Genomic DNA, 26,003 nt, shown 5'->3' on the forward strand with positions numbered 1-26,003 from the left:
GTATAGCAGGAGTGATGATGATGATTGCGCCAGCCATCTGACCAATTATCCACACTTCATGTAAGAAGGATGGGTGTATCTCATTTAATGATATGTGTCTGTGTGCATCATTGTAAACACACAGTATAAAATGACCTATAAGTGAAATCTCATTGGTTTATTTCAAATGCCAGTAGATGATATACTATTAAGAACAGGACAGACAAATATCAAACACATTATTAGGCTTTGAAAAAAATGACATTCCAAAGGTTGGCCCAGTGAGGTAAAAACAATTGCACGTCCTGTCTTTGCAACCATTGCAGCCTCCCTGCCGTTCGGCATTGCATGCATCAGTTGCACCGAAAGGACCCTACTGCCTTTACCTGCTGTAAGGTGGGCCCACATAGTGAAGTATGCAGGCGGGAGATGAAAACCCTCATAGTCTTGGTCATTCAACACTGAAAACAAGGCAAGAGGAAAGACCAAAGCTGCTCCCAGTCCCATTGTATGTAACAGAAATCCGTAATTTATGCTTCAAATGAAAATAACCACAAGGAGCAGCTCAACAGACATTTGCATATTATGCTACTCTCTCTTCCTTCTCTCTTTTATGTTTCTTGTCATTTCTGTTTGTTTTCGTTGCTTTTGATCATCTCCTCATATAGTATATATACTACTATATATGCCCACAACAACTGTGAGTTTTTGTTTGTTGGTGTTTTAATTAATTAATGTATTTTTTTTTGGGGGGGGGTTCTCAATGCCATTCATATAAATTCTGTAGACTGACTGCCAACTTGGAATGCCACATACACTGCCCTTATTTCACCCTTATTTCATGCATGCCCCTTCCTGGCAGTGGAAATCTTGCTGCTGATTTCCCATTGATGTCTGCAGAGCCGAACTGTGACCTGAAGGAGTTAAGGTGGAGCTCCAAGTGCAGGGCCAGTGTACATAAAGGCTCTCTGTACCCCGACCCTGCCATTCCTGTTGCTTCTGAAGTCATTTTCCAATCACATGCAGCAAATTGAATTAAATTAATTAATCAGAAGAATGTTATAGGCACAGCATCTAGAAAGAATGGAAAGTCTGTTGCCCATTACTGGAAACATTGGAAGGACGTGGTTCTGGGGTTGATAGAGGCAAAACTGGTGGATGCAACAGACTGGGGAGAAACAACTGGCTATGAACTTGGGGGGGTGGGGGGGGGGTTGAATAAGTAACATACAAATATAATCAGAAGATCTTTGTAAACACGCTTCCATTTCCACATTGACATCTAGCTCTGGAAGTGCAATCTAGGAACAAACTGTTCCCAGTCTTATCTTTCCTTAATTTGTTTATTTTCAGTCACAATAAAAGACTTGGACTGTGTGCATCAGGACACAAAGTACAATGGTAGTCCTGGGCACTGGTCTTGGTATTCATCCCAAGGGTGCAAAATAAACCGCAAACAATGACTGCTCCTCTCTTGTTAGCCTTTTGAGGAGTAGAGGTGACCGTGTATGAGAGAGCAAGGATAAAGCAGGGAGTGTTTATTGCAGAGGGGAGATATGGGCTGTTGTTTCTCCAGTGCAAGCGAGAGAATGAAACGGTTAACTGCAATTCAAGATCTAACTGTGCTTATATTAAATAGAAACAAAACACCACTCACAAAGAAAATGCATTCAAAATCGATGTATTTTCCTTAATAAACCGTCATAAATGCATTCTCAAGGATCTGCTGAGCTGGTCTATTCGGCTACAAACTGCCGTTGTTCCCTTTCACTGAGGTTGTGCTCTTTATTCATCACATGCGTGCAGATCTAAAGATTAAACTCCAACCGAAGAAGACGCGGTGTGTCTGCTGTATCCGAGTGCGGTTTTGCAAAACCCCAGATCTTCAACAAAACGCTCTTCCGACAGCGCGACTGCAGACCTCCCCCATTCACAACATGCCTGGCTGGGCTGCAAGCCGGCACATCCCCGCAGCCGCCAGCCATTCAGAGCCGCAGTGGACGCCGCTTGCCTGGGACGACAGCGCCCCCAGCGGCGGAAGGTGCCAACGCGCCTTCATTGATAAGGGCCAGACGCGGGCCTGCCAGCGAGCTCCTGCTCTCCTCTATGGGGGGTTAAAAACTTGAATGGAGGACCGGGCTCTGTGAATGGGGAGCAGGCGGGCGAGTGCGTCTTGCAGAATCACCACGTCAGCAGCCTACATGGCCAAATACATTAACAATGGCAATAATGGAGTGAGAATGGGAATATAAATACAGCAGTCTCCCAGCGCTTGATGATTATTATACTAAACCAGCTAGGGGTATTACATAATCCCCATCACAAATAACTGCTACAGCAGCTTTCTCACTGGGATCCTTTTGTCAGTTTTCATGAGGGAGGTCACTGATATGTATCATTATTGTGACTACTTTCATTCTCAACGACACACAATAATAGTAATACACATACACATGTATATGCATTATGTATATGTTTTTCATTTACAGGACTGGGTATATATATATATATATATATATATATATATATATAATATATATATATATATATATATATATATATATATATATACATGTATTTTATTTTTAAAAAATCATAATTGTTTTAATAATGCTTGAATTCTGCAACAAATACAGCAAAGCACGTCTTTGAATTGATGCACACACTCGCACAATTTGCTTTTTGTTGCAGTCCTGAAGAGGCTGTGGGTAAGAGAAAGAAAAAGGTTGAATGGATGCGCCATCACAAATCATATGCGGTCAAGCATCATATAATACAGCCAGGTAAGGGTATCAGTTGAATTTGTGCCCAGTGCAGTACAGGGGCTGTCTGGGTGTATTAGTCTGCGGTCGACTGTCTATGAATAATTACAGTGATGGAAACAAGTCTGCAATTGCTCATTTGAGTAGATTTGCATACACAGATATATTTTAAAACATTGTATTTATACTTCCGCCATACAGTTTGTGGAATATCTTGCAGCTTGATCAACCAAATTGAACCAACGTACCTTTCTAAAGCAGTATTATATCCTTGCTTGATTTATATATATTCAAATGCAAATATAATACAAGTACTTTAAAAAATAAAAAGGAAAGTGGTTTATACAGATATATTTTCAAAATCAATTACCGAGTAATTTCAAATCAGTTACCAAATAACGTCAGTTCTATTGTCACTGCTAATAATGTATTATATATTATTAATAGTAGTAGTATTAATATATAATTATAATAATATAATGATCATTATTTTAAGATATGTGAAAGTACAGAAAAACACACATTGATTGTTGACTAAATCTGATCAATAAATGCAATCTAAAAATCTGTATTAAAAGGAGACGGTCCGAGCAATTCATTTTAGAATTTGGTGCCAGAGAAATGTGAAAGCACGGAGCTCGGCTGCCCTCTACCGGTACAACTCCACCTGTGCAGACACTCTGGCGGCCGTGCGTTTCGCAGCTTGGTCAGTATGTGGCGCCAATACATCATCGATTCCACGTGGAGTGCTGCACAGAGAAAGGATGCAATGTAAGCATGCAGAACCAAGGGATAGGTACACTTTATACACACCGATCAGCCATAACATTATGAGCACTGACAGGTGAAGTGATTAACACTGATAATCTCGTTATCATGGCACCTGTCAGTGGGTGGGATATATTAGGCAGCAAGTGAACATTTTGTCCTCAAAGTTGATGTGTTAGAAGCAGGAAAAATGGGCAGCGTAAGGATCTGAGCGACTTTGACAAGGGCCAAATTGTGATGGCTAGACGACTGGGTCAGAGCATCTCCAAAACTGCAGCTCTTGTGGGGTGTTCCCGGTCTGCAGGGGTCAGTACCTATCAAAAGTGCTCCAAGGAAGGAAAAGCGGTGAACCGGCGACAGGGTCATGGGCGGCCAAGGCTCACTGATGCACGTGGGGAGCGAAGGCTGGCCCGTGTGGTCCGATCCAACAGACCAGCTACTGTAGCTCAAATTGCTGAAAAAGTGAATGCTGGTTCTGATAGAAAGGTGTCAGAACACACAGCGCATCGCAGTTTGTCGCGTATGGGGCTGCGTAGCCGCAGACCAGTCAGGGTGCCCATGCTGACCCCTGTCCACTGCCGAAAGCGCCTACAATGGGCACGTGAGCATCAGAACTGGACCACGGAGCAATGGAAGAAGGTGGCCTGGTCTGATGAATCACAAGTTCAAAGTGTTGACTTGGCCTCCAAATTCCCCAGATCTCAATCCAATCGAGCATCTGTGGGATGTGCTGGACAAACAAGTCCGATCCATGGAGGCCCCACCTCACAACTTACAGGACTTAAAGGATCTGCTGCTGACGTCTTGGTGCCAGATACCACAGCACACCTTCAGAGGTCTAGTGGAGTCCATGCCTCGACGGGTCAGGGCTGTTTTGGCGGCAAAAGGGGGACCTACACAATATTAGGCAGGTGGTCATAATGTTATGGCTGATCGGTGTATATAGCGAGAGAGAGAGGGAGGGAGAGAGAGAAACTGCGGACATCACAAAGAGATAGAAGTGCAGCAAAAAGAATGAGAGGCCATCATTGGTCACTTCTCGCGATTCTATCAGATGCTGTAGCTATAGAAGTAAATTCAGAGAAATTCTTCCTTTTCTCTGACATATTTTAGGAGAATCACCGTAGACATGTATCCTTTGAGCCTGATCTCAACAATGAAGACTTCCCATCTTTATCACCTTTCCTCCACTAGCCTTTCGGTGAATATCGCAGCTGTCAGTAGGATCCCTGCTACACTGAGCTCACAGCCCTCCACATTCCCTCCTGACAGGCCATTGCTCTCCACCACGGCCTTGTTACATAACAGCGCCTTCTACACTTGTGTGTGTGGCTAATACAAGGAGGTGTGGTATCCATTTTGGTGGATTCCAGAAAAATGTTGAAATCTAACAATTAGACAGATAAAGCAATTAAGAACCCAGTGGCTGAAATGGAAAACAGAGGACATACACTTATATAACTGTGATACAGTGACCTCTACTAGTGTAGTGGGAGAATTTACCTTTATTATTTTCTTTATATGCTTTATATTGTTAATGGTTTCAGGTTAATTCCATTTTGTCTATAGAGCATTGGTTTGTATTTCCTCTTTTCTGGGGACAACTTTAATCATAGGTTGTATACAGCTATTGTCCTTAAGATATCCATTCAGCTAAACAGTATAAAGATTGTGTGTTTTGGGGCACAGGAATTTGGTTGAGGATTTAAAACAATGTCTTTGAGAACATCTGTTGCCTGAAGAATGCTGGCACCAATCAACACATCAAACACAACAACAACAGTAGCAAACCTAGGTCTATGTTCATTATAATGCATGTGGTAAATCTATTTGTACAACTGTATTTTAACAAGATTTAGTCACTTCTGATAGATAAGAAGTTAACCTGTATTTATTTTTTGTAATAAACTTGTTACTTCTTCATTGGTGTATCCTGAGAATGTCTGAAACCTCTACACTAGGAAATATATCCTTTTCACTACAGAAACCAATCACACCAGTTTAATGTCCTCTGAAGCTTTTATATTTTAAAGGCAGGAGCATTGCAAATGTAAAACATTATGTAAAAGAAAAAAAAGCAGAACCAAGTTTAGCGTTCTACTAAATTCAAAACACACCCAGTTGGCTGCAGAAAGTGTGCATTTACTATTGAGGTATCTATACAATGTGGGTTTGCTAAGCTTGTGATAATGTTTATATAGGCATCATATTAAAATGCATAAATGGACGGACAAGGTTTTAGACAAAACTTGTACTGAACATAGCCAACTCCCCCAGAGCCTCATAAATCCCTAAATTAGCACCAACCTAAATATGTGCTACCTCCTACGCGCCAGGAACAGGGTGTTACACACAGGTACGGCGGGCAAGTCATGTAGGCAGTGGGCATGCAGCCTGGTATGTTTTCATAACAAGAGGGCAAAATGCTCTTTATATCCTCATAAATCATTGTCTAACAGATGCATTCATTGTCTAGTGTCTGTTAGGTCAGTTTTGACTGTATTTACATGTAATAATGCATTAATGTATAATTTATTTTAGAACATATGAAAAAGGGAAAACAATATTCCTTGTACCCAAACGACAAGGATTCACTTGAATACAGAAGTTTCATTAGCAGTACAACTACATTAACCAGCGTTTTATAAGTTTACACTAATAATTTGTCTTGGTTATTTAAATCCAGAACGTAATATGACATACATTAACAGCATAGCACATGCACAATAGGACCAGTATGGAGAGAGGGAATGATGGCGGGATCTGCGCAGCTCCACCAATGGGATCGGTGGATTCCTGCAGATCGGCGGAAATCTGCTCCACAAGATCTCGACCAATGAGGGAGAGCGTGCACACGCAGGCAGGCCGTGATTGGTCGAACGTTTAACCCCCACTCGCTCTCAGCCAATGGGAGGGCTGTTCTCGCCGCCGTGGATGGCCCGCCCACTCGAGGCTCTAGCCAGCCAGCGGCCATTGCCAGTCAGAGTCCCAGCGTCGAGCAGCCGAGCAGCGCCGCGCATTGAGCCGATCACCCGGTCAAAACGTCTCACTTTCCCGCCTGCCAGAGCCCCACCAGCCAGCCCGTGTCGCGTTGATCTCGCCTGCAGGGTTGAAAGAGTGTCTCCCGCGTTTCGGGGGCTGAGATCCGCTCTTTTACCGTCTTATCCGGCTGCACGTCGTCTGCGGGGGATAAAGCAGGAAGTCCCATTCTTCCACTCGCGTGTTTTATTTGTCTCTACATATACAGATTTGTGTTCGTCCGTTTATTTGATAGTCTGCCCTTTTTTTTAGAGCTCCGTTCCCTTTTAGATGGCAAGCTTTCCAGATTTTGTAAACGAAAATGAATTAGGTAAGTTCCGTTATATATTTTTTGTATGGGGGGGAGGGGCTGCTCTATATCATTTAATTTGTGTGGGCTTTATGAAACCTATATATTGGATTATGTAATGCACATAATGTATATTATATGGTGAAATATAAAATGCATATAGTGAAATGTATATAAACCAGCCATATTCGTTAAGCAACTGTTTGTGTATTTTTTACGAAAAGTCTTGGAATGTGGAATGTGGTTCTTGCAGTGTTCTGTCGAACGTGCCGTTCTACACGATTCTAACATTCAATGATACTGATTGCTACTCTTCCAATACTCTGGCACCTGTGTGTTTATTGGATGGATTCGCATTGGCCTGTGTGTATTTGGCACTATTGGCTGGGGGTCGCAAGAGGCTGCCATAGAAGATGCTCATTCCGCCATGTACACAGACGGCGCCCCCCCCTCTCTGCTGACGTGCAGCCAGTGCTTGTCTTGCGGCGGTGTGACTCACTGGGTTAATCTGGAGAGGTAGACGGAGGGGTTTGGGAGAAAACAAAAAGAGTGGAAAAGCAAATAAAAAGAGGGCTATCTGCTGGTTTATAGATGCAACTGATACAGTGTATCGATTGTATGTATAATCGACCAACGGCAGCATCGAATAATCGATCTTGACGCCCGTTGGATAGGAGAGCACCCCACCCCTCCCAAAAGGACATATCGACTGAATTGAGTGTTAGTATAAAAGCTCTGCATTGCTTGTATTGTTTTTTATATAGTATTAACATATACAGGGACATTTGCTGTGACAATTACATTCCCATGAACAGCCAATAACTGAAACGAACTATTTTTTAATAATAATAGTCATGCTGTATTGGAAGAGAGGGGTTCAGTGGGAATCGATTTTTCCCTTTTCCTCTATAATTCATATGCTTTTTGAGAGATGATATTTGTTTTGGTATGATTGTTACATGTCTTTTACTTGTATTTATCGTTACCCTGTATCTTTTGTATGTTTTTAAGGCAGTCATTTGCATAAGTGTACTTCCCAGGAAAGTGATAACAATTTATTAAAAATATATATCAAGTGCTTATAATAACAAACCAAATATTTTGAAGTGCTTAAGCAGCTTTTTAAAGGGGATTTGACGGATGTAATGACCAAAGTGTAGATTGAAACGTGTTTTGTAAGTTATTCAACACCCTTTCTTTTGTAATCAGATGGCCTCTTTTGTCAGTAAAACAATAAATAAACCAATCCTTACTCAGTTTGGGGCTGCACACTGATCCGGTTTAGTTTTTCTCACTGTGGTTTGTCTAGGGATAAGGGATAGGGGTCCCAGCTGGCAGCACAGCCCCACATGGGTTCAGTGCTGGAAGAGTTCACTTTTTTTCTTTTGTATTGCCATGTACTTCTTCATTCATGTAATTGTAAAGTGGTTAGTTCCCTGTTTGTTTCTCTGTCTATATTTCAAAACGATTGTATCATAGTCCTATGACTGTGTGTGCATAACTCTGAACATGTCTCTGTGCACACAACCTCACAAGTCTGATCTGGACAGGATCCTTGGATCACTTAGTTATTAATGGACACCAAACAAGCACGATGGGTCGAATGGCCTCCTCTCGTTTGGACACTTTCTTATGTTCTTATGATTTGATTTGATCTTCCCCTTTCTCTTTGTGCCCACAGCCAAGGCTAGACCTATCGGGGAACTCTTAGCTCCAGTTGCTCCTTTCGACCAGAAGTCCGGGCGGGAAACCTGGACTGTGGCTTTTGCTCCTGATGGTTCATACTTCGCTTGGTCTCAAGGGCATCGCATAGTGAAGCTCGTACCCTGGTCCAGATGCCTGAATGACTTGTAAGTCTGCTATGATCCTTTTGCTGAAGCCACATGGGGAAAATAGTGAAAAATAAGAATAACATTGGTAGTTTTCTACAAATCCTTTCATTTGTGATGAGTCTCCCAGAGCACAACTAATGTCCAATGCTGAACGTAGAGTAGTTACTTAAAGCAGAACCTTACAAGGGCCCCCTAGAAGAACCATAAAAAAAAAAATCAATGCAACAATGTTATACATATTTTTTTCCTTTTCCAGGGATTTGCGTAATTCCTTGTAGGGCGGCTTTAAATTTACAGGCACCACTTGGGAATGAACTTTAAATTTTGTTTAGATTAGTGTTCTGCTTATAATAGCAGTCTGTGGACAAATTGACCGCTGAAAGGAGCGCTACGTTTGCCTGTGTGCATTGGCTGCGGTTGAGAGCACCACCGAGTGAAAGCAGGACGCGTGCTGGTCTATGGTGGGTGCCGCCGTAGAGGCAAGTGGGCATCCACTTGGCAGCTGCTCTCTGTTATACAGCGTTCGTCTCCTTTGTGTACTGTATCGACTCTATACAGTCGGCTTGTGCTGTGCGTCTCGCCTTACCGCTCTGCCACAAAGGCTACCGCTGGGCAGATCGAGTCTCCAAAAGCCCATTGTCTTACAGTGAATACAGCTCTTCAGCATGCAGAACAGACTCTGTATTTGGCAGCACTGTCTGGTAGTTTCCAACTTACTGTCCAAGACCAGTATTCCCATGGATATAGCATTGAAGAAGTGTATTGTGTGTTTGGCAGGAGTGTGTTCATGATTTCACACATTTGTGTAGAGATTGGTGTGCTTCCAAGTGTTTCCGTGTACCTTTAAGACCATATTATATTGTGGTTTGTAACTAAGTGTTTAGTGAGATTGGTACTTCAGATAAATATCACCTACTGAAAATAAGAAATTGATATGGTAGCATAAGGTGTCTTCCAGGGTCTCAGATTACACCCTTTACATCACTCTATCACTTTATCACATTTTTGTGGGTGTTAAACCTGCAGTTGTATTGCTCTTGGTATTGACTCTAAAAATGTTACTACATGTGTTGACTCCACCGGATTCCCATCGGTGACTTAATACTCATGTGACACTGAGAAATGTTCAAAATATGGTCATGCAAACCTGTTTTAAAGCCAGAGGCACATAGCTGTTCTAGTCTACATGTTCTGCTTTTGTTTTATGATGAGAACGGTAAATGTTTGCCAGGTTTATCAGTTCTCAAATTGCCTTGCTCAACACATGAACTGTTTGTAAATGTTCAAGAAAGAATAAGAGTCAAAACAAACTCATGCTGTTTGTATGTAATCAAAAAATAAGTTAATTAGTTCCAAACTGAATTTTACAAATGTTGAAAATGTCACAATCCTGTTTCTTTCCCTAGTTACAGTGAGTTTGAAAACGAATAAAACTCTGGCCCTGTAAAGGTGTTGCAAGTGTACTGTGCCTTATCTGTTACTTAAGTGAAGTATACTTTGCACAGTAAACCTTAAGAGAAGTTTCTAGAACCAAAACCTGAGTAACTGTATTGAGAAACATCAGCCGCTCATCTGTAAAACAAGCCCTCTTTGTGAGGTTTCCAAGGCCCAAATTTGTGTTTTCTTTCAGCTTCTAGAAAACAAACTGAGTCACGCTGAGCAAGTCACATGTTCCTGACTAGCCTTTTGAACAACTCAAGGGGTTGTGCTATTAGTCTTTCACCACCTCTATACCTTGCCACAGAGTACACAACACTGGCTCAAACATGTTTTTATTTATTTATTGTGCCTTTTGGAAAAGTGTTGGTTCAATCTTGATTAGTAACTCAAAACGTACACTTAAACATCCCTTAGACTGATAAATTTGAGCGTGTTGTAGCAGTGTCTCGGTAGAGGAGGAAGCAAAACCAGAATAAATACAATTACAATCTAAAATTAGTGTCTTGTGGAGGAGGAGAGCGTATTTTATTTATTTTAAACTGTTCTTTTGGGCTTGAAAATGAATTAATACAACTAGGCCTAACCTACAGATTTCAGTATTTCAAAAACACTAATAAGTTGATTTTCAAGTTAATCCTGCTAAAGGCCTCATTTTCCTCAGAAGTAAATTGTTTACCCGCAAGACCAGCAGCATGGTTTACTTTAGCAGCCGTGTTGAGATACTAAACTGTAAATATGTTGGATTAACTAACTTTGGAAAATCGGGGCCTAAATCTCTTGGTTTGCATTCCCTTCCCAGCTCTGTGGGCACCGCTGACTTCTCCAATGTGGCGGGACCGCGGCGCCTCTCGCGGCAGAACAGTGACGGGCAGCTGCAGAGGAGCGAGCCCCGGGAGCACACCATCGACTGCGGGGACATCGTGTGGGGGCTGGCGTTCGGCTCGTCGGTGCCCGAGAAGCAGAGCCGCTGCGTCAACATCGAGTGGCACCGCTTCAAGTTTGGCCAGGACCAGCTCCTGTTGGCCACCGGGCTGAACAACGGGCGCATCAAGATCTGGGATGTCTACACCGGTGAGCGCACCAGAGAGCGTAGTTTTATTACAGTTGCTTCCACAATAATTATTTAGTGTTCAGTATATCTGTTTTTTATTTGTGTTTATTTTTAGTATGTTGCCCTTCCTCAGATATACAGTATTAAACATCTTTCCAGTTCAGATCATTTTCAAAGTATTTCTAAACCCTGGTGACGTTACTGAGAGTCTCGTATGCAACCTGTTTGTCCAGTGCTTAATAGCCGTTATTAAATTCTGGATTAATCATTTCCAAGGTAACATTATATACGTACTTCCAATAAATATATTTTTGTCTATAAATGCACCAGATGCTTTTTTTTTATATAATGATGGGGACATTTTTAAGTAAATAAACAGACTTCCATTTAAGGCCCTCTATTTTGTCAGCCGCGCTCTGCCTGGCTTCCTGTTATTCCCGCTGCCGTTGGAGTTATATAAGTCAGTGACGTACATCACTGTGTGTGTGGAGCCGTAGCCATCGCTTCCCCCAGCATACCTGAAAAAGTGTTTTTGTGCACAGACCTGCGCCGCCCTTCCCCTGACCCTCCGCTGTTCTCCCTGCACTGAGCCGTGAAATATTTTATTGACTTATTAACCTCCCACCCCCTCCGACAACACGAGCACGGTTTCTGCAAGCCTCGCTCCCCATGGGACTTGTTTTCAGATGTTTTCCTGAATTTTTTGGTGGTTTGCAGCTGAAATGTACAAAATATGGAAAATAAAAAACAGGATTATAGTGTTATTACCATATATCATATAACAGGGTATTCATTGCCCTTCATAAAACAAATTAAAACAAGAACAAATACAAACTAAGTACAACTAATGCAAATGAGCTCCTCTGAACAGCCTTTGTAAACCTTGTATTTTAAATCTCACTGTAAAGATTAAGTTGTAGTGATCATAAGATTGGGATTATTCAGTCTTTCGTTGTTCTTTTTACATGAGCAGCGAATAGGGGAGACGCATTCTTCAAGCTGTTGAAGTCCAGTCTCTCTCATCCTGAACACGCTCAGGAATTTCGAGCCGTTTCCTGTGCTTTATTGTCCGCTGCAGTGTACAGAAATTGGCTCTGAATTCACACAGAGGGGCAGGTCCGATATCCAAGCTGTAATTGGCTGTAAAATAGTGTTGTGAGGTATGAAGTTTAACTGTGTCAGGAGGCACTGCACGTCAAGTCATGTTAAGGCAAATGCACGTTTTGTTTGGTTTTCTCAGGGCGAAACAAATTACAGGTTTTAAAAGAGGATTAGTGAAATATATTCAGTTTATAAAGAAGCCTTGGGCATTTTTTTCTGATATTTTCTAACTGTAATGAAACCTATAATTTTGTAATGTATACATTCGTCTATTAATCTCATTTCAAAGCCGCATTAAATTCGGATACTACTACAGTAAAGAGCTGCTCGGGTAAATCTGTTCCAGCTGACGGGGATTAATATTGAACCTCAGGTTAAAGGAACTGCTTATGTATACAAAAGATTCTTTGAAACCGCTGTTGTATTTATTTGATTTTGTTGTTGGTCATGAGTTCAACGTTACATTTCGTTACATAGAATGCATCTGCCTTGGTCTGTTCTCAAACTTAAAAATGCCCATTACGTTTCAGTTGAGTTCACTTTGACTGGGGTTGTCACTGAATTGTTAAGGTTCTTTAATTGTTATTGTGTTTTTTTGGCAGGCAAACTGTTGCTGAACTTAATGGACCACACCGAAGTTGTCCGTGACCTGACCTTTGCTCCCGACGGAAGCCTTATGTTAGTGTCGGCCTCCAGAGACAAAACCCTGCGCGTGTGGGACCTGAAAGATGATGGTGAGCTGGAAACATTGATATTATTTCACTTCCTACCTTGCACAATCAAAACTGCACTTATTGCAGTAATGCTGTTGTTACAGGCTATGTGCTCCATTGTTTGTGAAAAGGTTTTGCTTCCATGGGAATCTGTTTATGCCTTGTATTGGCTGCTCTTTTGCTACAGTCATACCTGGAAGTATTCTTAACCTTATTTAATATAGTTAATTATAGGTAACTTTATGACATGTTGTCAAAGTTGGTCAAACACTGATTCAGTCTTGAGAAAATTAACGATTCCAATTGATTGAGCTGTGCTGAGAGACCAGACAGGTAAACTTTGAACTGCCGCTCACGGGGGAGGGGGAAGAAGCTAGCTGATCCAGTTCGGTTTCATCTGGAATTAAACAGTTTTTTGGAATTTGGTTTGCATATTTTTTGGACATGATTGCCAGAAGTGCGCGTGTAATGTCGGTGAAGTTATGTCATCGGGGACAGTGGAGACACCCAGCTCTTGTGCAGGAGCCTGCTTATACTTCAGATCGCTCGGGTGTAGGTTGTCGGCGACCACCCACCGTCTTCGCAACACTCGCTTGCCAAGATTATCTCGTTATCTCTGCGGTGTTTGTCTTGACTGTATGATGAGCATCTCTGCTGTGTGTTAACAGCAGTCCTGGCAGCAGGCCACGAGGACAGTTTTACACTGCTGCCCCCTCCTGCTTTTCGTGGCCCCACAGAATTACACCACCAAAACACGCAGCTGGAGATTGTGTTGCTTACAGCTCCCTTATAATCCACGTCTTAAAGTAAGCTGTGGCCGAAGGTGCTGATTCCAGTAACTTGATTGTCACCAACAATTGTTAAACAACAGAAATATAGATGTTTTTGTTACACACGAGCTCAGCGTCTTTTTAATTTTTTTTATTTTTTATATTTGCTTACAGATAACATTAAAGCTTGTTCTAGCCTGACCCTGTGATAAGTCTCGAGTAGTTATTTGCAACTATTAAGATCTGGTTTGCTCTACAAGGACCTGAAGCTTCATTCCTTACATACAGTGAGTTGAATTACATTCACCTGGAGCAAAACAAGTTCAACTGATCTTTTCGCTCCCTTGAAATTGTTAACTGGTAAGCAAGATTCTGCAGAAAAGGTCAAAGTGAGTCGTTTATTTATTTTTTCGTCAGTCCCCACCCACGAGTTATAAAATGAATTTCCTCAGTTGCTCAAGACGGGATTAGTAATGCTCACATGACCTTTGGAAGAAAATAAACCGAATTAAAAAATAAAGGAAGAGAAAACTAAAATGTCAGCAAAAAAACTATAAATAAGAAAGTTTGCTTAGCATTGTGCCAGCGTTGCACATATGGCACCTTGTAGTTTTTTTTCCATTCTTTTCTTTGTCTTGGTGAAACTCTGAACGTTCAGCTCACAGTGAGGCCGCAGGAGTGAGGTGCTAACCGGCGCGGTTGTCTTGCAGGAAACATGGTGAAAGTCCTGCGCGGCCATCAGAACTGGGTGTACTGCTGCGCGTTCTCCCCCGACTCCGCGGTGCTGTGCTCGGTGGGCGCCGGTAAAGCGGTACGTATTGAAGTTCCCTCTCCTCTCCCTGCTGACCCGACAAGGGTGTGGAATGTGCTTTGTGTGCTTAGTTCTGCAGAACAATCTACCAATGAAACCCAAATAATAATAAAAAAAAAAACTGCTTGGTGTCATGACCTGTTTATTATCCTGCTTGAAGTTTGTTTTTATTTATTTTGACCTATTGGCTTTTGTAATTCCAACGCGCATGCAGACAGTAGAAATGATCTGTCATGGCTGTGTGCCGGGTTGGTAATTTTAAGCAGGTTTATTTCATTTCTTGAAAGATTTTACAGTAGAAAAATACTCCCACGAATTGAGAGAGAGAGAGAGGGGGATACTGTTTATTTAAATATTTGTGCAATGTGTATTTAAGTGCATTTCTTTTTCGAAATCCTTAATAGGATAAGTGGTGTACTTTTATTTGTAGGATAGTCATGAGACTTACAATACTGTGACCCCTAATTATTTGATTTCTTCTAAAGGAGGGGTTTGCACCCAGACGAATGCAACGAAAAGCCTAGAAAAAAGCCTTCTGTGGGCGTAAAAGACTGATCATTAATGTGACCAAACGCCACAGTCCTTCGGTTCAGCCCCTTTCACAAAAGTGAGGCTGCGAGGAGAGCAAGTGACATAAACCTTTAAACCGGCAGTGACTTGCTTATTCTAAAGTATAAAGGCTGTAGACTTCATATTCCTGAGACAGAGATTTTAATCTTTATTTTTAATTTAGGTTGTTTGTCCATAAGTGTCTTGCTTTCCCTGTCACAGGTGGTGGCAGCACTATGTGGTGTGATTGAGGTTTTGAAGGGAGCGCCGCGCTCACATTGAGTAGCCGGTGCTGAGGGCGTGGCAGGGCTGCCATCACGCGTGGGACGCTCTGTGCCCGTGCCGGGAGGTAGCCTTGCTCCCGACAGCAAGATTTACTGTACGTAGGTGTTGCTCCACATCCACCTCCTCTGCTGTTTTTTTTTTTTTTATCACAAATTTTATTTCCTCATTAAATTCTCTCCTCCCCGCTTCCTAACTGCCCCTCACCTAGTTTGTTTTTGCTTGTTTACTTAACAATTAGTTCAGATTCTGCGTCACAGTCAAAAGGCCCACGACAGCCTTCGACCACTGTATCGAATGCAAACGGGGGAGAGAAGAAAGCCAAACAATTGGTTTGGAGAGCAGGCGCTTCAGCCTTTATTAACCAAATTATAGATTGAGTGTTTTTGTTATTGTAAAAAAATATAATCTGTAAAGTATATTCCCCCCTCCTCTTAAGTGTGGGGGATGTTATTCTGAGATTCTTCAGTCTGGGTGATGTATGTATCATTTCACCCTTTTTGATTTGATTTTGTTTTCGTACATAGCTTAGGACAGTCCCGAATACTCTTCAGACCCTCAGATGGTGTAATGCAAGTCTAACACCCAGCGAGGCACCCTGGTCGTATCTCCGCTCGTGTGTTGGGAGCAGTGTTGGTCAGCAGTCAGATTGTTTTTCTGCTATGACGATGTTCTCCCTTGGACATTTATAATTGAGTTAGTTATGAGAGGATAAGCATAATTCAGAAATGAAAGGGTTCTTTGTGTGTGGGCAGACTGCTTGTATTTCTGTAATGTCTGCCTTTGTCCTAATTATTTGTTATTTATTTTAATGAGGGTACTGTTTCAGCTGACAAATAAAACCCCATGCATCAGTATGAAATGGCCTCTGGTTATATAATTTATAATTGACCGATTGAGCATCTCGAACTCTCTTTGGCGGCCATGTCAAGCCAACAGACAATCGACTATTAAATAGAACTAATTGCACTGTTTGGGTGCATTCAGATCTTGCCTCCTACAGTACAGTCCTATAGTACAAGCTTTGTTTGTTTGCTTGACTATGACTAATGACTAATCGTGACTATGTTATTGGCTGATAGTGAATAATTACTTCAGAAAAGAAGCGAGGTGGGTGTTTTGTAAAAAAAAAAAAAAAAAAAAAAAAAAAAAACTAAATAAAATTGTTAGATGTATCAGCTGAATTAAGCAGCTCAGCATTTTGTTTGCTGTAATCAAGCTTTGGGGCTGAATACATTTTTAAGCTGACATAGTTGACATAGGGAAACAATGCAATGGGAAACCATGCAATGTCAAAGCCGATCATACTACACCTGCTTTGTCAGCAGAGCTCAAGATTGAATTTCTGCAATAGACTGCTGGCCAGTCTCTTCCTCTGAGGGATCGGTCTTGGTGAGTTGATGCAGCTGAGCTCAAATGCAGGCAGTCTTCCGAGAATCTGAGCCCTTTCGTTTCATTGTTTAGTGTATTTAGTGCCGTGGTGGAGGACCAAGTTAACTGTGAAGCTGAAAGCCTACTGTATGCAATGCATCATATTAATGTTAGAGCTCTTATATGGGAGATGCAACTCTTTTGCTCAAGTGCAATGTGTGCTGCTGGTACAGCTTCTTTTGCCAAAAAATAAATTGATAACTTGTCGTACAAAGCAAAGTTTGCTCTGTTGCAATTGATTGTATGACTTGCATCTTCACTGGGTAGCCGTTTAGTAAAATGTGTACTTTGCTGTATGTTCTGAATCTCAAGTTAACCCTTAGCTATGAGGAAACTGTAGAACCACTTTGAAGGTGGTTTCAAATGACTCGGTGACATGGAATGCTGTCTTGGATCTCAAAAAGATCAGCTTCTGTCTCAGGCTTTCTGAAGACTGACGTGTTAACTATTCAGAAAAAGTATGTATGGTTTGGAGTTGATTCAGCTCCCTTCCTCAGTTTGTTTTGGTGTTCAAAATTCCTGTAGATCTGAAACAATTTGAAATTTGTTTTTCTGTCTTACTGTACCTTTTATTAAGCGTTGCACTGGAGCAAATTGGCCCCCACAACCGTGTTTCTGAATAGTGAAACTGCAGTTTGTCGCATGTTGCAATTGTGTGTTTGCCAAAGGTGTCTACCTGTTGGCCATCAAATGTTCTTTTCTCTTGCAGTATCTGTTTCTCTTCGTAGGCTTCCGCCGGCGGAGCGAGCCTATTGTAATCTGTGAACTAAAACTCTGAAAGGGGAAACCAGTGGAGTAACAATATGTTACCTTAAGTTACTACTTGTTTGTATATTTTTTTCTCAATTTTCTGTAGTTATAATTGGAAGGAAAATAGTTATTTTGTAATCCTTCATTTGTTGTATCTGTTAGATTTTAAGTAATTTAATACAAAAAATATAGACACGAATAATGCCGATTTGAAAAGCCAAATGTTTTTGTGGAACTTAATGCATAAAAACCAAGAGAAAGCAATGTGCATTTACATGCATTTCTGTTTAACATAGCACTGCTGCTTATATAGCATGTACTTTTGTTTTTTCCCTTCTAAATCTAAAAAGAAAATGACACTGAGCATACTTTTAATTAATGTTTGTAATTCCTATTGCCTGATTATAATTTATCTTTAAGATATGTAATTGAAAGCAATATTTTTATTTAAACTTTAACAGTATAGTTGTTTTGTGTGCTGTGCTGTGGCGGTGTGTTATAACAGCGCTGGTCTTCCTTGCAGGTCTTCCTGTGGGATATGGATAAGTACACCCTGATTCGAAAGCTGGAGGGTCATCATAACGACGTGGTGTCCTGCGAGTTCTCGCCCGATGGGGCTTTACTGGCCACCGCCTCCTATGACACTCGAGTCATAGTGTGGGACCCGCATGTGGGGAGTGTGCTCCTTGAGCTGGGGTGAGTTTTTTTTTTTTTTTTCCCTCTCCTCCCTTCCAAATGACAATTCTTTGCACTTGTTTTGATGCTGATGCTCAGGCCTAATCTAACCCTGCTGTGTTGTGGTTGTTGCAGACACCTGTTTCCCCCTCCCTCGCCGATATTTGCAGGCGGGGCGAATGACCGCTGGGTGCGATCGGTGGCCTTCTGTCACGACGGGCTGCACATCGCCACCGTCGCTGACGACAGGTGAGCCCGGCGCTGACGAGCTGTGATGTCATGTAAAAACAATCCTGCTGGGTTGCGTAAGATTTCTTGTACAATTAGGATGTTTTTTTTGTTTTTTTTTCTCATGTCCCTCAACATTAAATGGGAAAAAGCTATTATGAATTAGCTGGCTGGTTTGTCAGTTATACTGCTGTGTGTATGAAAGTAGATACACCGATGTGCCGCTCATCTAATGCTGCGTTCCAGGCAACAAACTGTTATCATGGCTGCGGTCTCCTCTACAGTCATCTGCTGGCTTTTTAGTTTGCAGTAGGAGATCCCCTATGCCGTTTAATCTCTCGATCTTGTACAGTGGACCCATCATGACCAATTCTCACACTAATCGCGTGCTTCTCCTGGACACCCTTAGGCAGGTCTGCTTGTTGACTGTTTAAGACTGAAAGAATGAAATTAGAAATTAAATAAGAGCCTGAATGTTTCGGTTTTGTGTTGTTTATTTGGCAAGTTCCCCTCCCTCTCTCTTGCTGTAAACATGCCTTACCCTCGCCCTTAAGAGAACCTCGCATGTTAAAATGAATTCAAGTTCTTATGTAACAATGTTACATTATGTATTGTGATGCCAAGGTTTGTAAATCTGGTTCGTATACAACATTCAAAGGCCCAAGGAAGATGGGGAAACTTTCCTACTATAAATAGTTCCACCACAGTCACGCAGGCCTGACCGATTAGAGGACCTCTACTCGACCTGTGTTCAGATCGAGAGGTTTGCTGGTGTTTTGCTCGGCGTGTTCTCCTGTTGGGTTTTTGGTTTTAAATACTGCTGGCTTCAGTTTAGCTGGGGGGAGGGGGGCGCTGTTGCTAGGTCCCTGTGGAGAGCAGGCACATGCTGTTCACATGATTGCCATAAATCAGAGCCGGACGCCCAGATTCTGCCTCGCCTGGCCGAGCCCTGCGTTCTGATTGGCAGATGGCTGTGTCTGCATCACACACTCGCAGGCATTAAAGAGCCAAGCACACTGCAAAATGGCTGACGGAGAGCTGCGTTACATAACGCAGCAGCAAACACCAGCTGCTTGTTTGAAGACCATTTTGTGTCCTTTTTGTTTTAATGAGGTCGATTCCTGCGCTCCAACAAAAACTCCTCACAGAGCAGCACCACGTAGAAATCTTCAGTGATGCTTCTGTGAAAACTGAAGCCGCCCCAGACAAAAATGCCATTAATATTGAACATTAGAAATGCATTCCAGCGCACTTAATGTTCCCGGCGCTCAGTGCAGCCGTAGTGTGAACGCCCCAGTGTTCCGCAATCACACACGTCCGGGGGGGCGTCGTGGTTCTGGAAGGCCGCCATTGACTTCAATCTTGCTCCTCCAGGCTGTTGCGGTTCTGGAACATCGATGAGAAATCCCCCCAGGCTGTGGCCCCTCTGACGAATGGGATCTGCTGTGCCTTCTCCACCGACGGCAGTGTTTTAGCTGCTGGGTAAGTCGTCCTCAGTGAACAGGGGCTCCACGGCCCAGCTCTCCAACTCTGTAGCTTATGATTCATCCATTTAAATATAAATAAGTGTTTAAACAGCCCTCTGCTAAGGTTTTTACAGGAGCCGGTAGAGCAAGCAAGGCAGAACTGGCATGATAAGTGCTGAGTTAACAGCCTGTCCAATCTGGTTCTTTGTTTCGATGAGTGTAGTATAGAACCGGTTTTTCTGCTTCAGTACCTTTTCTATTGACACTGGCCTGCATGCAGTCAAACCCTGACTTCACCACGATGCCGCCCGGCCCTCAGGGTTTGGCAGAGGATGACTTATTGAGTAGTCAGACTTCTCTTGCAAGGATCTCTGCTGCTTTTCACATCTCACTCATTGGAATCATAAAAAAATGGAGCGGGGAAGAAAGGTTACTGCGCTGATGTCAAAGAAATACAAAATATGCATCCCGTCACCTCCCCGTGCTCTTGACCCGCATAAACATCACCCGGTCGGAGATTTCTCCTTCCGGCTCGGCGTTCTGCTACGGAAGTCGTGCTCACGGGCTGCGTTTCTCTCTCCCGCAGATCCCGTGACGGAAGCGTGCACTTCTGGGCGTCTCCGCGCAGCATCTCCAGCCTTCAGCACTTGTGCCGCATGGCGCTGCGCCGCGTGCTACCCACGGACAAGGTGCAGACCCTGCCCATCCCGCCAAGAATGGTGGAATACCTCTCTTACAAGATTTAAACACCAGCATGATTGCACGCTGTTAACCAATGATTTTTCTACAAAAAAAAAAAGAGAAAAACTTGATTTGATATCAAGAAAAAAAAAATGCTCTAAGTCACATCTTTTTGTTTTTCATATTTATTCTTATTTAATTGTAACACCTGGGGCTCGGCCTGAAAATGAGCAGATTTTAAGGTGGCACATTTGTAATTGTGATGTTCGGTGATCTAGCTGGATGGCCAATAGCTTTTCAACAGCCTTACTGCGTCAGTGCAGGTGTGTCCGTTATGACCCTGTTGCTGTTCACTTCTGTGCCGGCCGTTATAGTTCTGGAACGGCCTTGACTTCCTCTCTGCTTTGTGCAGAAGTTGTGATGTTCGACGAAAAAAAAAAAGTTCTCGCCATAAAAGGCACCTCTTTTTAGGGGGGTGGGGGAGAGGAGGTTTGGGTTTGCAATCATTAATCTCAGCTTCTGGTGGATGTTAAGACTTGAATTTAAAGGTCTCTAGCTTTCTTAAACTGTCCTTAAGTATACGCACCTGCCCTGAGTCATGGCCGTCGGTGGCTGGTGTGCATTACGAGTGTGGGGTGTGTGCGCAGGGGTGGTGTGGGGTGGGGTGGCTCTGCTTGGTGCCCATTTGAAGTCCTGGGGCAGCAGTGGGGGGTGATGACTGTACAGCTGTAGGAGTGTTGTCTGTCTTTCAGGGACAGGGCGGTGCCCGAGTAATGTGCCTCTGAGATTTACGTCTAGGTCTTAACAGGTGCTGCCCCAAGTCTTATACATGCATCTAAAATACTACCTGTGGTGTTTTAAAGGATGCTTTATTTCTGTGAAAAACAGTATCTCATGGGCTGACCATTACAGTATCCTGTGTGTATGTGTATACATATATATAAATACACTTCCCATATTGGCTGTATAGAAATCTGTCAAGATGATACTGTGTACATGTAAAAGTGTATATATAAAGCCACTTAAGGCTTTGTATGTTTTATACATGTATATATTTTGCCTTAAGTTTTTTTTTTTTTATTTTACTTTTCTGGTCCATGCTTGTCTAACGTGTGTGTGTGTGTGTGTGTGTGTGTGTGTGTGTGTGTGTATATGTATATGTATATGTATATATATATATATATATATATATATATATCCTGTACATTTTTTTTTTTTAAGCGGAGGAATCCTATTTTCTTGTTTTAATGGTGTAAATATTAAACTCATGGTGTCAGAGATCCCTAAGATTTCCAGCACACTGGGAAACATGTCCAGAAATTGCCAGACATTTCTGTTGGTGTTCCACCAGCTCGGCCTCTACAGCGTAGGACTGGAACCATATCTGAGGCGCTGCTGTATCGATGACATTTTTTTGTAGTGCAAAACGTTTGCTCACCGTGACCATACAGTGTTAAAATCGATCTATTTTTCTGGCTAAACAATCTGAGCCTTGACAATAACCAATGCTTCAATGGAAGTATGGAATGTGAAATGGTTTATTTCTTCATTAAGTGCTCTCTGAGGTGAAAGCTTCAATATTGCCGTTCGATAAGAGGTTAAGGTTACAATTGTAATATTCATGTAGTTTATATTTGTTAGTGCGTCTGTTCTGCTGAGCAGCCTCATCTAAATCAAAATGCAAGTGAGAATTTAGTTTTTAGTTTTTTCCCAGCAGTGCAATCTAAACACTATAATCCATGACGGCATCTGCGGTCTATAACACACAGCTGAGAATGTGTAAAACTACATCTAGTCTAAGTCTAAGTGTGTGCATCACCGGGACAAAGGCTGCTTACTTTAGTATTCAAACCCGAGGAATCGAATGTGATGCAAGATAAAGGAACCACGCTGATAGTATCTTGCCCACATCCAGTGCTGTAAATGAGCTGTCGATTGCTGGCAGTGGTGCGATTGGTCTTTATTTTAAATGTTTGTTTTGTAAATGGATTTCCGAAGTAGCTATGGATCTCTCACAATGTACACTCTTTGAAAAACAAAAGCAAACATTTTGATTTTCAAAGTATTTAGTATTTAGGGAGCTTTTACAAGATGGTCAGGAAACTTTGGTGGCTTTTTTAAAATTTTGGTTTGGTTTCTTGTTTTTTTTTTTTTAGTAGCTTTGCAATGCTGAACTGTAACTCATACAGAGAAACAATGTTGGCAATAACTGTGAATTCTCAAAATCATAAGTGATGCCAAAGATACTTTATAGGATTCAAGCAAGGCAGTTTTTTTTTTTTTTTTTTTCATCCATTCACATTTAAAACTTGAAGCTTGTTCATGTACTGCTTTGTCTTTTACTGTCCAAGTCATCTGTTCTGTGATTGAAACAATAAGGAATACATCTTTTGAGTTTTGTTTTGCTACTGGGCTACTACAGTTTAACCCTATGTTTTTCTCCCAAGTGTAGTGTGGGTGTTAAAGCATTAATTTGAAGAGTGTTATGGCCAACAGCCCAAGACTTCAAAAGGAAAGTGCTTGAATCAGTCTGTATGTATGCACTTGTATAAACATGAATGTATATCTTTTATCACCCACCATCTGTTTTCTTTGGAAGTCTCCTCTAAATAAATTTAAATAAAAGCTTTTTTTTTAAACCCGAAGTCTCATTTCTGTTTCTGGTTCGTGTTCTTTAATAGTTTGTCGACTCTATAGTTTTTATTTCACAGATCTTGAAATCCTCAGCCGACAGGAATTTGTCTTCTAGCGTGGCACACTCTGGACAACATATCCTCTGCGTGAGCGTTTGTTGTCCAGTGCGGTGTTTGCTGACCTTAAGGGCAGATTTCATATGACGCACGGCTGGTCACGATTCGTCGTTTGTTGAGAAGTTATTTAATCGGCCAGCGTGCGTCTCTGCTCCGGCATCTGTTTGCCCGGACTTGTCCATGGCGGGGGTCTGAAGTATTATTTGTCTAGTTTTAAATGACCGTCACTGCAGCACACGTTTCAGTCTGGTGATGGTGTGCTTGTGCCTTCTTTGTGGAGAGCATCTGCAGATTCTAGAAACTATTTTAATTCAATGCTGTAACTTTCTGGATAGGTATGGACTTGCTTAGTTACTCCCAGTCAGTGTCAAAAGGAATAACCACAATCGTAAACTTAAAATGCTCCTCTATTTTATGCATGCTGTGGTACTGAACGGGTTGCCCCAGGACGTAACATTATAAAGTCTAGGTTGAGTAATATACGCCTGTGGCTTTTTTCCATTGGAAAGTTGACATTTTAGTATCAGGGGATATACTGCATATCATACACACCTTAGTTTATTATTGACCAAAACCGTTGAAGTCGGGTTAAATATTAAACAAAAAAATTGGATTGAGTGAAACGGTTGGGTTGTTGTAAATTTAGCTTTTTTCGTAATTGATTTCCCTAGCTAAATAAAGGTTAACAACAATGTGTCTGATCGCTTCTTGTTGTTGCTGCTTGAAAATGTGTGGTTGCTTAATGATTTAAGCACAGCCATAATAAATCCTAATCTCAAGGCCTGACCTTATCTCGTGATGAACTCATAAACATTCCAGCGCTTGTACTTGTAATTTTCCACGTCTGCTGGAGTATTTCCATCTGCGAAAAGATTTTGCATCCACAAGGAATCGTAAACCTTAATGGTCCAGTTTTTGCAGTTGGATTTTATGTAAGTAGCTCAATCAAACAGTGGGAACTCCATGGTGAAGCAAAGGAAGCTACATTATTCCCATGGTTGATGACAGGAATCCGTTCTCAATGTGACCGCCATGTCTGTTGGGTTTGGGTGGGGGGTGGACACTTTTTAAGAGACTCCACAGAGAGCAAAGGAGTGGTATGAAGCCTTGACCCCTCATCTGTTTTTCTCATCATGCCAAAGGAGACCAGTGTGTCTGCCAGATTTTTGATATCACGCAATCGGCATTTGGGAAACTGGCCAGACTGATGCCTTCAAAACGATAGCGAGAGCCGAGGGTGTGAGACAAGACCTCTATCTTTAATTTTTAATGTTATTTAGCGTATTCAAAGCAATGTACGTGCTTTAACAACCATTATCGTGCACTGTTCTCCATATCTGCAACAACTAAAAAACATCTATATGTTGCATGGACTAAGATTAGGGTGTAAGAAGATTAAAAAGGTTTATAGGTATAAGGAGTTCAGAAAGGTATCCACTTCTCTGTCTTTTTATAGATCTGTTTATCAGAATTATTTTAGTCAACAAAACGTTCCTTTAATGGGCCTCTGTTTCATTAACGTTCAACGCCCCAGCACAGACAAATCCTGCCAATTCACAGCCTCGTGTCCCTTATTAATTATTAGCGGTTATGGCTCTGCTGTGGTAATCATACAGGGGCCCATGTAAATGTGTAATGATACAGAACTATTCCTGGAGTTAGGTGTAGTTGTTTAACTCAGGAGAGAACATAAACAAGATGATAAAGACTTCTCAAGTGGAAAAGCGAATGATATCTGGTTCAAATACAAAGATTCATCGTCTTGCCTGAGGATGCAGAACTTGTTACAAAGCTTGTTTCGAATGTCCTTCGCAGAATGAAGCTTTTAAACATTTCATTCCACTGGGTTGTTAGTAGAACAAAGAATTATGACATTTAGATATCACTCAACAACCTATTGTTCACAGACATCTGCTGGATTACCTAACTGTGGTGAATTCTTACCAGCGTGCCCTGCAGCGCATAAGGCTGACTCATGCTGTACTGTTGCTTTAAGACCAAGCACATCTGTTTCTCTATACAGGCACAAAGACACAAGTTACTCCTAAATATCATTCAGCTGAGACCTTGAGAAGATGGTGTGGTGGAGGTATGGGCAGACAAGCCAGTAAGAGAAAGTGACTGAAATGAACAAGGTTGTTGCCTTTTCTCTGCCCCCAGCTCCTCTGCTAAGGTCAGCTGTGTATATTTAGCCCCAGGCCTGTCACAGCAGCCTGATACTGCCCCTGGGCCCCGTCTCACCCTCGCGCAGTCCTGGGCACAGCGAAATTCAGGCTGGGTGATGTCATTAATACAGAGCGCCGTCTCTGGGGCTTTACATAATAAACGGTGACCAGACTCTGGCAGTGTGGTTTACAAACAGCTGGGCTTCATCTGGTGTTATTACCGATGGCTCGAATGTTCTGGAAAGCGTGTACAATTTCGGGAAGGGGGTGGGGTTGTGTAGAGGCATCAGCGCGGCAGCAGTTTGTTTCGCAGTAGAGGAGATATTATTTCTGATCATATACTGCTTCCCAATTGTTTTGTAGGTGAATAGAGATTGCGTTATGATTATTATTTTACTGCTTGTGACTCTACACGCCTCTACACGGATGAACTATGTGTTGCTGAGATGTAGTTTGATTTTGAAATAGCTG

General features: G+C 42.0%; 1 protein-coding gene across 1 annotated transcript; it reads left to right on the top strand.

Annotated features, from left to right (window-relative positions):
* The first annotated feature begins 6,477 nt into the window (after positions 1-6,477).
* wsb1 (WD repeat and SOCS box containing 1) lies at positions 6,478-23,256 on the top strand. Its single transcript, XM_066696177.1, has 9 exons — positions 6,478-6,858; positions 8,519-8,687; positions 10,909-11,180; positions 12,864-12,995; positions 14,455-14,555; positions 18,091-18,263; positions 18,378-18,491; positions 19,845-19,952; positions 20,523-23,256. The coding sequence occupies exons 1-9, from the start codon at positions 6,819-6,821 to the stop codon at positions 20,680-20,682; spliced, it is 1,269 nt and encodes a 422-aa protein (XP_066552274.1). The 5' UTR covers positions 6,478-6,818; the 3' UTR covers positions 20,683-23,256.
* Positions 23,257-26,003: the final 2,747 nt, after the last annotated feature.

This window comes from Amia ocellicauda, chromosome 22 (genome assembly GCF_036373705.1).
Source record: "Amia ocellicauda isolate fAmiCal2 chromosome 22, fAmiCal2.hap1, whole genome shotgun sequence".
NCBI classification, from domain to species: Eukaryota; Metazoa; Chordata; class Actinopteri; order Amiiformes; family Amiidae; genus Amia; species Amia ocellicauda.

Coding starts and splice junctions, on each gene's coding strand:
- wsb1 (XM_066696177.1), top strand. CDS start 6,819: ATGGCAAGCTTTCCAGATTTTGTAAACGAAAATGAATTAG. Junction 12,996..14,454: donor GTGGGACCTGAAAGATGATG/GTGAGCTGGAAA, acceptor GTTGTCTTGCAG/GAAACATGGTGAAAGTCCTG. Junction 18,492..19,844: donor GCCACCGTCGCTGACGACAG/GTGAGCCCGGCG, acceptor TTGCTCCTCCAG/GCTGTTGCGGTTCTGGAACA.